The sequence below is a fragment of the Cotesia glomerata genome, linkage group LG10, assembly GCF_020080835.1.
Source record: "Cotesia glomerata isolate CgM1 linkage group LG10, MPM_Cglom_v2.3, whole genome shotgun sequence".
NCBI lineage: Eukaryota > Metazoa > Arthropoda > Insecta > Hymenoptera > Braconidae > Cotesia > Cotesia glomerata.
Genome location: NC_058167.1, coordinates 6,140,341 through 6,152,777, shown reverse-complemented (window position 1 = coordinate 6,152,777; position 12,437 = coordinate 6,140,341). Strand labels below are relative to the sequence as shown.

Here is a 12,437-nt window from a genome sequence, read left to right as displayed (position 1 = left end):
TAGTTTTGATGATTTTGCGCTATTTATTATCTAGAAATTATAGTGGGTCCACAAATTGAAAATATATTATTGATTAGATGTGATAGAATTCGAATCTTTTTGTTATTGTTATCAGTTCTCAACAGAAGTAATTGAATTTTCTGATATAAAAAAATACATTAAATTTCCTTTTAACATTTTTGTTAATGTATTTACTTCAAAAATTCGAAGATCACTTTTACGACTTTTATTTTATTAAAATACTTAAAATAGAGTTGATATAAGTGAGTATAGCTTAAGAAAATGATCTATTGAAATTTAAAATTACTTTGAAAATAATGACATTTTCATTTATATCATAAATTTTTGTCACATTCGAGTGTTGATTCAGTGTACAAGGTAAAAAATAAGAGTTTTTATAAAAGTTCCGTGCTTGATAAATATCTACGTTTCCTGAAAAGACCAATCGAGCTGGATTTGGTTGTTTAATATTTTTTCTCCTTACCTAAGAATAGATTATTAGATGTAATTTATGTATAAAAAAATGAGTGATTCATCAAAATTCATCAGTCATTTTTATAATAAGTTAAAAAATGATTGTTTATTGGTTGTATATAAATATATTATAAAGTTTTTACAAATTACTTTTCTAATACACTTATAATTTTTCGATTCAGGTTTAATTATATTAATTAATATAATTAACCCTTCGTTACTCGCGTCATGAGCAGATCGCCGCCTAACAACTACTCAACCTATAGAGACTCATTATAGTGCGAGCGAGAAACTAAAAAAGACGCGAGTGACGAAGGGTTAAATATGCAAAAGTTTTAAAGAACATTGCACTTAATATAGATTATTTATCAAAAAGTTTGGAAAATCCAAAAGTGCACGCCTCATAACGCTCATTCATTTTTTAAGAAAAAATAAATTGTGTAATTGATTGAAAAAAAAAAAAAAAAAAATTATAAGTAAGTAATTTCTTACAGAATATTTTTTTTCTTTTTTTTTCAAATATCAGCGCCCTTTTTTCTTGTCATATGCGCACGCAGTCTAAAAAAATTTAGCTTGATCAAGTGGCGCCATAGTTTTCACGTGACAAATAAGAAAAATTCGTTTGTCTTTGTACGGTTGTATCGTAGTAAATTTTAATAAAAATTCAATTTAAAAAAAAAATACGTAAACTAGACTACTGATATGAAATACGGATCCAATTCAGCACATTCTTAAACTAACAAAAAAGGTCTGATCTTGAAATATCAATTCGTTCGGGAGTAATCGTTGGTACATCCAAAATGGGGTGACATCCGGACGTCCACGTAAAATTTTTTTCAAAACGTTTTTTTTTTTTCAAAATAGCTACATGAAATGATTTTAGAAAATAAAAGATGGATTAATTTAAGTGTTTTCTCGGTGTACATCTACTTATATTATTGTATAAGTGTAATATGGTTATGATAGAGACATTTAAAGATCACAAAATTGCTTGACAAGTCGAGTATAAAGCACAACCTCACGCGCTTCGCGCTATGAGGCGTGCAATTACAGTTTATATTATAAAATCTGCTATATATTATTATTTTTATATCGTTGCTTATAAATTGAATACTTTCACTCTCTACAAATTATTCAAGTGTTTTTTTCAAGCATAAAAAATTAAAATAACAATATTTACATTAAAATATTATGTACACAAATCTGAAACGGTAAAACATAAAAATTCAACTATATTATTGAGTTCAATTTTAAAGAAAATAAGAATGATATTTTACTATTATTAATTAAACTTTTATATAAACATAATCACAGTTTTACTTTACTTTTATAATTGTGCTTTTAAATTGAGTAACGTTAATATTATCGAGTACACGTGAAGAAATGATTAAATTTTATTGTTTGAATATGGTGTGTGCCCTGTTGAAAAGCTCCAATAAGATCCCATCAAAAGCGACAAAAGCCACTTAGAAACCAATAAAATTTATGGGTTTCTAAGTGGCTTTTGTCGCTTTTGATGGGATCCTATTGAAAATTTTAAACAGGGTGTGTTTCATTTGGCGAATTAGCAATGAAGTTAAAGTAAAAATAATAACAACTAAAGAATAGATAACAATAATTTTTTTTCTTTTATAATGTGAATATTTGTCAACAAATAAAAATCATGGAGATTAAAAAGCCCCCTTTCGTTAAAAAATACATTTTAACTTTGATAATGGAGAAAAGAAGCGCTGAAGAGAAGAGCTGACTCACATGTGCATTTTCGTAACGGAAAGATAAAAATAAAATTTTTGAACACAGTAAAAAATTTTTCGTCATTGTGTAAAGTGTAAAAATGTTTGTATAGAATTTAACATTTTAGTATGTTGATTCAACACAGATTGTGTAAAAAAAGTCATCAACACAAATTTTTGTGTTAAATTTGACGAAAAATTTTTTACTGTGAAGTTGTGTGTGAAAATTGACTTATTTGCGAGTTTAATTAGTGCTTATATTTCAATAATGTTCCAAATATTTTAGTAATATATAGTTATTAATAAAACTAGAAAGAAATTTCTTCACATTAATTAATGCTAAAGCTTGCAAATAGTGTAGTGATGATCATACTTCTTATAATAAAGTATAATAATGATATCGATAACTTATATAAAACCATAATGAGTGAGGTCTGTATACATCAGGGCTAATCAAACTAGTTAAATAATTACTTGGGTATTCGATAATAACGAAGAACAAGATACCCAAGTGCTCGAAATATCATCAAAAATGCTAAAAGAACAGCTGTGTTAGACCAAAGAGGTAAACCAGATCCCCGAACACCATTTTGATTTTCAATTATTGCTGAAACAGGTATCGTTGTTCCGTTTTTGCACTCTTGGAATTTACTTGGTTGTGAGCATCTGTATAAAATAATTGACTTTTTTTAAATTAATTTAAAATGTAAAGTATTAATCCTTACATCATTATATAAAATGGTACATAATTTTAAAATGACAGTAACAAGAATTACTTACGCGATGGGCTCACCAAATCCAAATTCAACTATTTGCATGTTTTGGTAAGCATAGTGTACCATACTAGTGTAACGTGCCCAGGCAAGCCAGGGTGGGACAGAAGTAGCAAGGTAACCACCTAATAATTGTGTAGCCAGAGTGTAAAGTGCAGAGGCTGTAATGCTTACTTGAAGATCCAAACAACAAGCCCCAACGAAAAAACCAACACTCTATAAACAAAAAGTTCATTAGTCAAAAAGTATTTGCTTAATGGACTTATTAAAAATTCCTTGTAGCATGCTTCCATACGTGTATTATATTATAACGCAACACAATTTATCGCTCAATTTTTTGAATGAGCTAACTCCAAATCAGCACTTCTGAAACGTGCAATCTATACACTGTAAAAAATTTTCGGAGTGAATGCGGAGTGGATGATTTTCAATTGATTTACTCCCTCCAGGAGTGAAGTTTACTCCGAGATGGGTTTAAATTATATTATTAATAGATTTCACTCCGCGGAGTAAATTTTTTATTTCTTTTATTGAATAAAAATAAAAAAATTGTTCTGACTCGTTTGAAAATTATAAAATGCGTACTTCGAGATTTAAAAAATTACAATTAATAAATCGTTTTTTAATTTCTGTAAAAATTCGAAATCTAAATATTTTTTTATACAAATCAAAAAAAATTTTTTTTTACTGATCGAGTAAAATTTTTTTCTGGAAATTGAGTGTATTTTTGATTTTGAATTTTTTCAAAATTTTTATTTTTTCCAGTTTTATATATTTCACAAATAAAATATATATATATATATATATATATATATATATATATATATATATATATATATATATATATATATATATATATATATATATATATATATATATTAGGGTGTGCCAAAATGTAACTTCCGTGGAGAACTTTTTAAAATTGGAATTTTGAGTTCCGCTTTTAACAGGGGCTGCGTTTGGGCATTTCCTGAGATATTTTGTTGTGAGATGATGTATTTGATTTTCATAGAATTTTTTAACAGAAGCTTAGTTTGGGCATTTCCGGTGAAAATTCAAAATTTGGCCGGAAGTACCCAATTAAATCTCCTGTTAAAAAATTCTATGAAAATCAAATACATCGTCTCACACCAAAATATCTCAGGAAATGCCCAAACGCAGCCCCTGTTAAAAGCGGAACTCAAAATTCCAATTTTAAAAGGTTCTCCACGGAAGTTACATTTGGCACACCCTAATACATATATATATATATATATATATATATATATATATATATATATATATATATATATATATATATATATATATATATATATATATATATATATATATATTTATTCCATATTGACGAAAAAAAATAATTTTGCACATAAAATTTGTTTCAGTTAAATAAAAATTCATTTTAGTATAAGTACTCCGTACTTGGATGTTTTCTAGATTAAAATCCAGATTCACACCGAAGTCACTCCGAAATCACTCTGAACGCGGAGTGTTGAATTACTTCACTCCGGTACTCCGAGTGATGGGAGTGAATGCGGAGTAAAATACACTCCCAATTCTTTCCCGATTTTCTACAGTCTAACCATTAAGATTGTGCTAAAAGATTGTGTTAAACTAAAAATTTTTATAATGTCTACTCTAAAAGTATCTGAAAAGAATTATCGGATAAGTAATTTTAAATTTGTGACGTTGTACTTGCCGCTAAAATTATGCTACCGAAGACCCAAGAGTAATTTTTTAGAAGGGTCCTCCTTACTTTTCGCAATAAAGTATCAAAAAATAGGTATTGTCGAATATTTTTCAAAAATTATTCTTATTCTACTGCGGATATACAATACAATTTATCAAAATAATAAAAAAAAAATGTTTTTAGTAGTTCTAAAGCTTTTGATGTTAACAAAAATCTTACGTTAATCGAAAACCGTTAATGAAATGCTTGCATATAAGGTAAAAGCCCCAATAGATGATCACGTACCAGTATATGATCATCTATTGGGGCTTTTACCTTATGTCAAATGATTTCTAGTATTTTTTTCGCAATTTACGAATAAAAAAAAAAAATTTACAAAAGAAATTTTTGAAAATATCAAATTTTTTATTTTTCTATTATTTTTTCCGTTTTTTTTTTTTTTTTTTTTTTTTTATATAAGAAACTGTAAGAGAAAAAAATGCGATTGTACAAAAAAAATTCTAAATATCATTTGTATAGATTGATATTATGAACCTGACTTGGAAATAATTACCAAAGAAATAATATATAATAATAATAATAATAATAATAATAATAATAATAATAATAATAATAATAATAATAATAATATATAATAATAATAATAATAATAATAATAATAATAATAATAAATGTCTAGCTTGTAAGAAAAAGAATCATCAGTTTATACCTGTGCCACTACAGTGTTTAGAAGTAAAAACGCGAGTAATGTGATAAAAACTGCTGGACAGTGAAAGCCTAGCATAGGATAGCTAATTATATGATAAACTGCCGGCAAAAGTATTGTTAGCGGTAGTTCACCAACCATTTTGGCTAAATAATATGCTGAAAGCCGATATGATCCTGATAAACGTTCTTTATTGATAACTTCACGTTCAGGAGGAACTAAAAATAGACATAATAATAAAATAATTTAGTAATTATGAAAATTCTTTTAGTTAATATTGTTTTTAATGATTTTACAGCTAGAAAGAGCACTGAAGTGTGCAAATAACATCCAATATGTGGTGCTAAAAAACATCCATCCTTGAATATCATGGAGCGCTGCTTCAGTTCGTGGTAATCGAAGCCAAAGAAGACCTGCTAAAATTCCCAGTGCAATTGTTTGGAACCAATTAAGTCGTGACAACATTCGGGGTCGAGCTTCTTGAAAATTTCTTTCAGATAACACCTTTTTAACATTTGATTATTATTTATTATTATTTCATGTATGGTTACTCATTAATAATGAATAACAAAAAAAATACCTTACTTTAAATTGAGACCAAAAACTTGTTGGCCATTGCCAATAATAATCTTCATCCGTTGAGCTGGCACTACTACTTGCATGACTTTGTGTATCCAACCATAACGTTCGACCTTCATCCTCTTTTGCTATTTAAAATTATGATTAAGAATAAAAAATATTTATTTCAAAGATTATATGATTATTGTTTTGCTCGTTTCAAGAAATTCACACTAAAGAAATACTTTTTTCAGTGTAAGTTTAACCAATTGTATCCTTGGGAGAGAAAAATTTAGATCTCTTCTCAATAAGTAAAAAAAAAATGTATGCATAAAATGTTCATAAAACCCAATACGATTTTTAAATGATCAATTAACAAGTTGACTAAGTTTTAACGGATTTAATCAGATTAAAACAAATATACAACCATTATTTGATTGGTCTATATATAAAGTTTAATTTTTTTCCTTTAATTTCTTTGAAAAAGTAAAAATAAATTTACATTTTTTTTTTATATACATAATATAAATTATATAGTACCGTTATTTGTGATATGGTGTTCATGATAATGAAAGAAATGATCACAAATCGGATGTTGACTGGGATTATAGTCAGCATGAAGTTCCGGTGGGCATTCTGATCCTTGCCTCATGGCTCTAGTTGCTGCAATAATACGTTCTCTTACTTCTTCTGGTCCTTTTATTTGTTCCACTGCAGAGAATAAAAGTAAATTATATAGGATGTACAGCTTATTTTTTTATTTTTGTAAATCGAAGTAGATCCAATTATTTCTATGGGTGATTCTCTGTAAGGATGTTTTTGGCTGTCCCAGGCATTTTTTTATTAGAAAAATTGTTATTTTGTTACTAAAAAAAATTTATTACGAAAGTAAAAAAACATTTCTACTTGGAGCATTGAAAACTAAAATGGAATAACCCTAACGGATCGGTTTATGCTCAGTATACACCAAGTATACACAGTGTATACGAGTCGAATTCACCCAAAGTATACGCCGCGTATACACCGAAAATTTTTTTAAAGTCCAGAGTTTGAAATTTTTCCAAGTGCTGAATCGTAAAAAAATTTTTAATTTTTAAATACCAATGGACTACAAATAGCCAGAAACTGATAAATTCAATGACATTAAAACACCATGTTCCAGTGTATGACTTATGCCAGGTTCACACCGTCAAAAAATTTCTAAGTCCCACAGCTTGAAATTTTTTTAAGTGTTGAATCCTAAAAAATTTTATAATTTTTAAATAACAATGGGCTACAAACAGCCAGAAAATGATAAATTCAATTACATTAAAACACCATATTCCAGTGTATGACTTATGCCAGGTTTACACCGTCAAAAAATTTCAAAGTCCCAAAGATTAAAATTGTTCTAAGTGTCAAATAGAATAATGTTTCGATTCATAAATATATGTGTAGATCAACAATAAGCTGCCTAAAACTGATACATAACTTGACATCAAGACATCATTTTCCGGTGTATCTTTAATGCCGGGTTTACACCAGCCAAAAAATTTTGAAGTCTGACTCCGGAGAAAATTTTTCATGATAAAAAAAAGTAGGTATGTTTTGGCTGAAAATGGATAAATAACATAAAGACAGCCGAATTTTTGTAGCTTCGCCGAACATAAGCTCACACAAAAAACATTGCGACAAATTCAAACATTTAAGCCGTTTTAGTATGTTATGTTAACTTTTTTTATTTTTGAGATTAGTGCACTTAATAATTAAACCTAATTTGCAACGAATCGATGATGTAAGAAAGTAAAAATATTAGAAATAAGGATGATCCTTTGTTTATTTAGTAAAATAAGTATTTTTACTTTTATTCACTCCATGAATAATTACATTAATGAATATATCATTCACAACAGTCTTAATGACTAAATTTATATTATTTGTAGGTTAACGCACAGTACAGAATGTATTGAAACTACGCAAGGCGCCTGCGTAAGTCAACAAATATTGAGATTTTTGGACAATATAAACAGTGAAGTTTTCAAACTAAAAAAAAATACATGTTAAAATTATTTTACTTATCCAATTCAAGTTATTTCCAGTCCATACAGATATAATTTTTTTTTATTCGAAAAAAATTACTCTTAGACAGGACTGGAAAATTTTTAAGTTTTTAGGACTTACAAATTTTTTTGTCCTTTAAAATTTTTCATTCAACATGTTACACCAAAAAAATTAAACGTCTTAATGTCCTCTTATTTATTCATTTTAGGTTATTTCAAGTAAATATTTATTTTTTTTTGTTGAACAAAATTTCTCTTAGAATGGGATTTGGAAAATTTTTTACAGTGTACGCGTTGAAAGTGATACACCAAAAAACGTTCATCTGATTTTATGTTATTTGTTCGTTTCAGGTCATTTCCAGGCGATCCATACCTACTTCCCTTATTCGAAAAAAATTTTCTCACTGACAACTCTGACAACTTTGTCACTGTCTGGAGATAAAAAATTTTTTTGGTGTATACTCGGTGTGAACTTGTGTTATATGATTCGAATTCACACCGAGTATATTGAGTGTATTTTTCATCTATACTTAGTGTTTATCCGAAAAATACCAAATATACCTACTGTATCCCCCCAGTATACACCACACCAAGTTTACACCGAATTTACACCTAGTATACACAGTGTATACGGATCCGCTAGGGAAATTTTGGTTTTTTTGCTATAAATTCGTAAACCACCGAAATGTCAGTCCCCTGGGCTGTCCCATTCCCAAAATTAAAACTTTAAGATTAAATTTTAAGTTATTCGTCAATAATATATAATTTGGTCCATAATGTTTATGAAGTTAATTAGTTAACTAACAATATTCTTCAATAAAAAGTACCGAAAATTAATTTGTTTCATTAAAATCATTAAACCAAATATACAGATCAGTCCCCTGCCAGAAGTTCAAAGCCAAAAAAAAATCCAGCGTGTTATTTTACCTTTTGTAAGGTTTATAAGGATCTAACTAGCCTTAAGTTAATAACCATAGGGCTGTTAGCGCTTTATCGCCATTTTATTTAGTGTCATAGCACTGTTTGTGCTGGAAATATGTGTCTGGGCCCCTTCAAAACTCAGTCCCCTGGCAGCTATTTTTATTTATAAAATTGGATCCATAAGTCTTAATATTATTCTAATTAATGTAAACATTCATTGAGAACTTGAAAAGTTGAATGCATTGAAATAGTTTGCTTGATTTTTCTCAATTTGATAAAAAAAAAAACAGTCTCCTGGCATGCAGTCCCTTGCCATGTTATATGGCAAAAGATACATAAATATCGAAAAAGCAAAAATTAATTCGGCTGTTTATTTATTATGATTAAGCTGATAGTTTTGTAGTCCTTGTTAATTTTTTTTCTGATAAAATCAAAAATAATTTGGTCGGATAATTTTGTACAGATTTAAGACGTCCTTACAGAGAATCACCCCTATACGAACCAAAATGATTTTCTTTTATTGTAATTAATTTTAATTTTGTACATTTGAATTTAGTTTTGTTTTCAGAAAGAATCACTGCATACCTCTAACTTTTGTAATAAAAAAAATTAGGACGACGGTTGACCCTAAAGGCCATCCCTGCAACTTCCCGCTCATTTTGTACTTAAGCGCTCAAAATTACACATTACGTTTTTATTATTACGTTTTACGAGCTCAAAACTCTAATATCAGTTTAATAAAACACAATTTTTTGAATTTTCAAACGCCAATAACTTTTGAATGAATGAACCGATTTTTACACGGTTGGCGGCATTCGACGCAATTTTTAAAGCTCCATGAAGAATCTTCAAGTTTAAATCGATCGAGCCAGGAATTTCGAAGTAATTCCGAAAAAACACTTTTTTCGGTTTTCTTTCGACGACGATAACTCACGAACGAATCAACCTATTTTGACCGGACTTGCAGTGATCGACGTGGTTTTTTGATCTTAAGAGCTGATTAGATTTTGAAATTGATCGGTGAAGCCATTTAAAAGTAATTTCAAAAAAACGACATTTTAAAAAATATTTTTTGTGTATTCAAAATCTAAGTTTGGTCAAACCCTTTTGAATGGCGCCAACCGCGATGAAATCGGTCAAGCCGTTCAAAAGTTATAAAAGGGTTACATACATACATACCTACACACACACACACACACACACACACACACACACACACACACACACACACACACACACACACACACACACACACACACACACACACACTCGGGGCAGAAGAGATACTGCTACCGGGCGCGTCTCCCCGAGCGGATCCTCGCTGTCCTTGGATGACACTTAATCTCTTAGTTGATGAGGTACAGCGGGTAGGAGCCAAGCAAAATAACCAAACAAAATACGCTCCCGTGGACAGAACTCCCCTTTAATGGGTTGGTCGCACTAACTGACCTAACAAGACGATCGTTCCCTGCTGTAACTCACTGGGAGTGTCTGGAACCCGTGTCGATTATTTCCGACGATGCGGGGGGCCACGGATGATGTGAGCTTGCTCTGCCGAGGTGTAAGTTGCAGCAGTGGATCAGGAGCCAGCCACTTCGGGCCTTGATCAGGAAGTACGCAGTGAGTGTTAGAGATCGGAATCTTCACCGCTCCGAGCGAGTCTAGTCCGTCCGTGTATTCCGGGGCTGGCTAAGTGTCGGCTAGGCCTCAGGGAACTGGGGTAGGAGTACTATCTCCGAGGGTACACCCGTTCCTAGTTATGACAACCCGCTCCACTCCGTACGATGCGCTGGTGAATTTAAAAGTATGAGTAAAATTCAGGAAAACAACAATAGTGAAAACGGGCCTCATGCCCAACAAGCAGCGATTGAAGCAAGCGCTGAAATGAAGCGGTCGCAAGCGTTTGAACGCCTTGAAAAGCTGACCAGTGAGCTAAATGACTTCATCCAATCTAAGGTCAATATCCACAAGGAGATTAAGACCAAGACGACCAGCGTAGCCAATGCCCTCCAGAGATTCAAGAAACTTGATGAAGAATGGTGTTTAACAGTACGACGCACTTCTCGCACTACACCGGAGAGAAGCATTCAAGCAACTATCGTGAATGAAGAAGCAATGGACACTGGAGCCGAAGGTGACGGTGAATCAGTCGCGGAAGACAGAATCAGAACTAGCAGCAAGTCAACTAAGAGAAAAGATCGATCTTCTCCCGACCCAACGATCTGCCAAGTTGTGAAGAAAAAGGACCTGAAACCAAGCCCTCCGAAAAACACGGCAGTGCAGAACGCCGGAAAAAAAAAGGTGACTGAATGGCAGAAGGTCCAATCCAAGAAGGAGAAGAAGGACCAAGCGAGAGAGCGGTTACCAAAACAACCGGTGAACAAATCTCGGCCGAAGCCTAAGCGGGAAAAACCGCGAAAATTCACCAAACCAGATGCCTTAATTATTCGACCCGTTGAGAAGGCAAAATATGCCGAGATACTGCGTCGGATTAAGAAAGATAACCCACCAGATCAGACCCGTGACGTCGTTGACAAGGTTCAAAAGACGAATGATGGGAATATGCTCATTACGCTTTCCAGAAAGACCGCAGACAAAGGACAAGCTTTGCTGAAGACCATCAAGAGCATCCTTAAAGAAGAAGCGCAAGTCATCTGTAAAGGCCCAGAGGAACAGCTTGAAATCCGGGACATTGACGACGAAACAACTAAAGACGATGTCCGGAAGGCCTTACAAGAGGCAGCTGGAAATGACTACGAAATACCTGAAGATGTCATTAAAATTCGTCCAGCCTACAGAGGTACTCAAACTGCTTCGGTACGATTGCCAGCAGCAATAGTGCAGAAGATACTTGGAAAGACAGGCAAAATAAGGATTGGCTGGGTAAATTGCCGTGTCAGAGCAATTAAGACACCATTACGATGCTATAAGTGCTGGCACTTTGGGCACACTACTGCCCAATGTAAAAGCGAAGTCGACCGATCTGGGCTTTGCATCAAATGTGGGCAAACAGGTCATCAAGCTGCTCAATGCCAAAATAAAGTGAAATGTGCGTTATGTGCGGAAAAACCTGGCTCTCAGGACACTGCTCACCAGTCTGGTTCTGGCCGATGTCCAGTCTTCCAAGAAGCACTCCAGAAGCTGACAAATAAACGAACATGAGGATACTGCAGCTTAACATCAATCACTGCGAAGCTGCGCATGACCTGCTTATGCAGACAGTACAGGAATTAAAGCTCGACGTTGTGCTTTTATCGGATCCATATAAACATTTAGCTGGACAACCTTGGGAGACGGATATCACCACGAAAGCTGTGATCTGGGCTTGTGGTAAGCTCCCTTTCCAGAGTGTAGCTACCAATGGCAGCGCTGGCTTTGTAGCAGCATCAGTAGATGGCATCCGTTTTTACAGCTGCTACGCACCACCTAGCCTCTCAATTGCTGAGTTTACTGACTTCTTGGATCGACTGACCGAGGATGCGAAGCAACATCATCCAGTGGCGATAGCCGGGGACTTTAACGCCTGGGCAGTGGACTGGGGCA

General features: G+C 32.3%; 1 protein-coding gene across 2 annotated transcripts in view; it reads right to left on the bottom strand.

The window, feature by feature from the left end:
- Positions 1-2,423: 2,423 nt before the first annotated feature.
- LOC123272582 (ABC transporter G family member 21) overlaps positions 2,424-12,437 on the bottom strand; it is a 153,816-nt gene continuing 143,802 nt past the window's right edge. Inside the window, exons 7-12 of one of the 2 annotated variants that reach the window (XM_044739480.1) lie at positions 6,475-6,645; positions 5,962-6,083; positions 5,673-5,880; positions 5,380-5,594; positions 2,988-3,196; positions 2,424-2,873 (exon numbers count right to left, since the gene is read on the bottom strand). In XM_044739480.1, coding sequence (XP_044595415.1) covers positions 2,678-2,873; positions 2,988-3,196; positions 5,380-5,594; positions 5,673-5,880; positions 5,962-6,083; positions 6,475-6,645 — 1,121 coding nt within the window. In that variant the 3' untranslated portion in view covers positions 2,424-2,677. The remainder of the gene's footprint in view (positions 2,874-2,987; positions 3,197-5,379; positions 5,595-5,672; positions 5,881-5,961; positions 6,084-6,474; positions 6,646-12,437) is intronic. The other variant, XM_044739481.1, reaches the window with a different exon arrangement.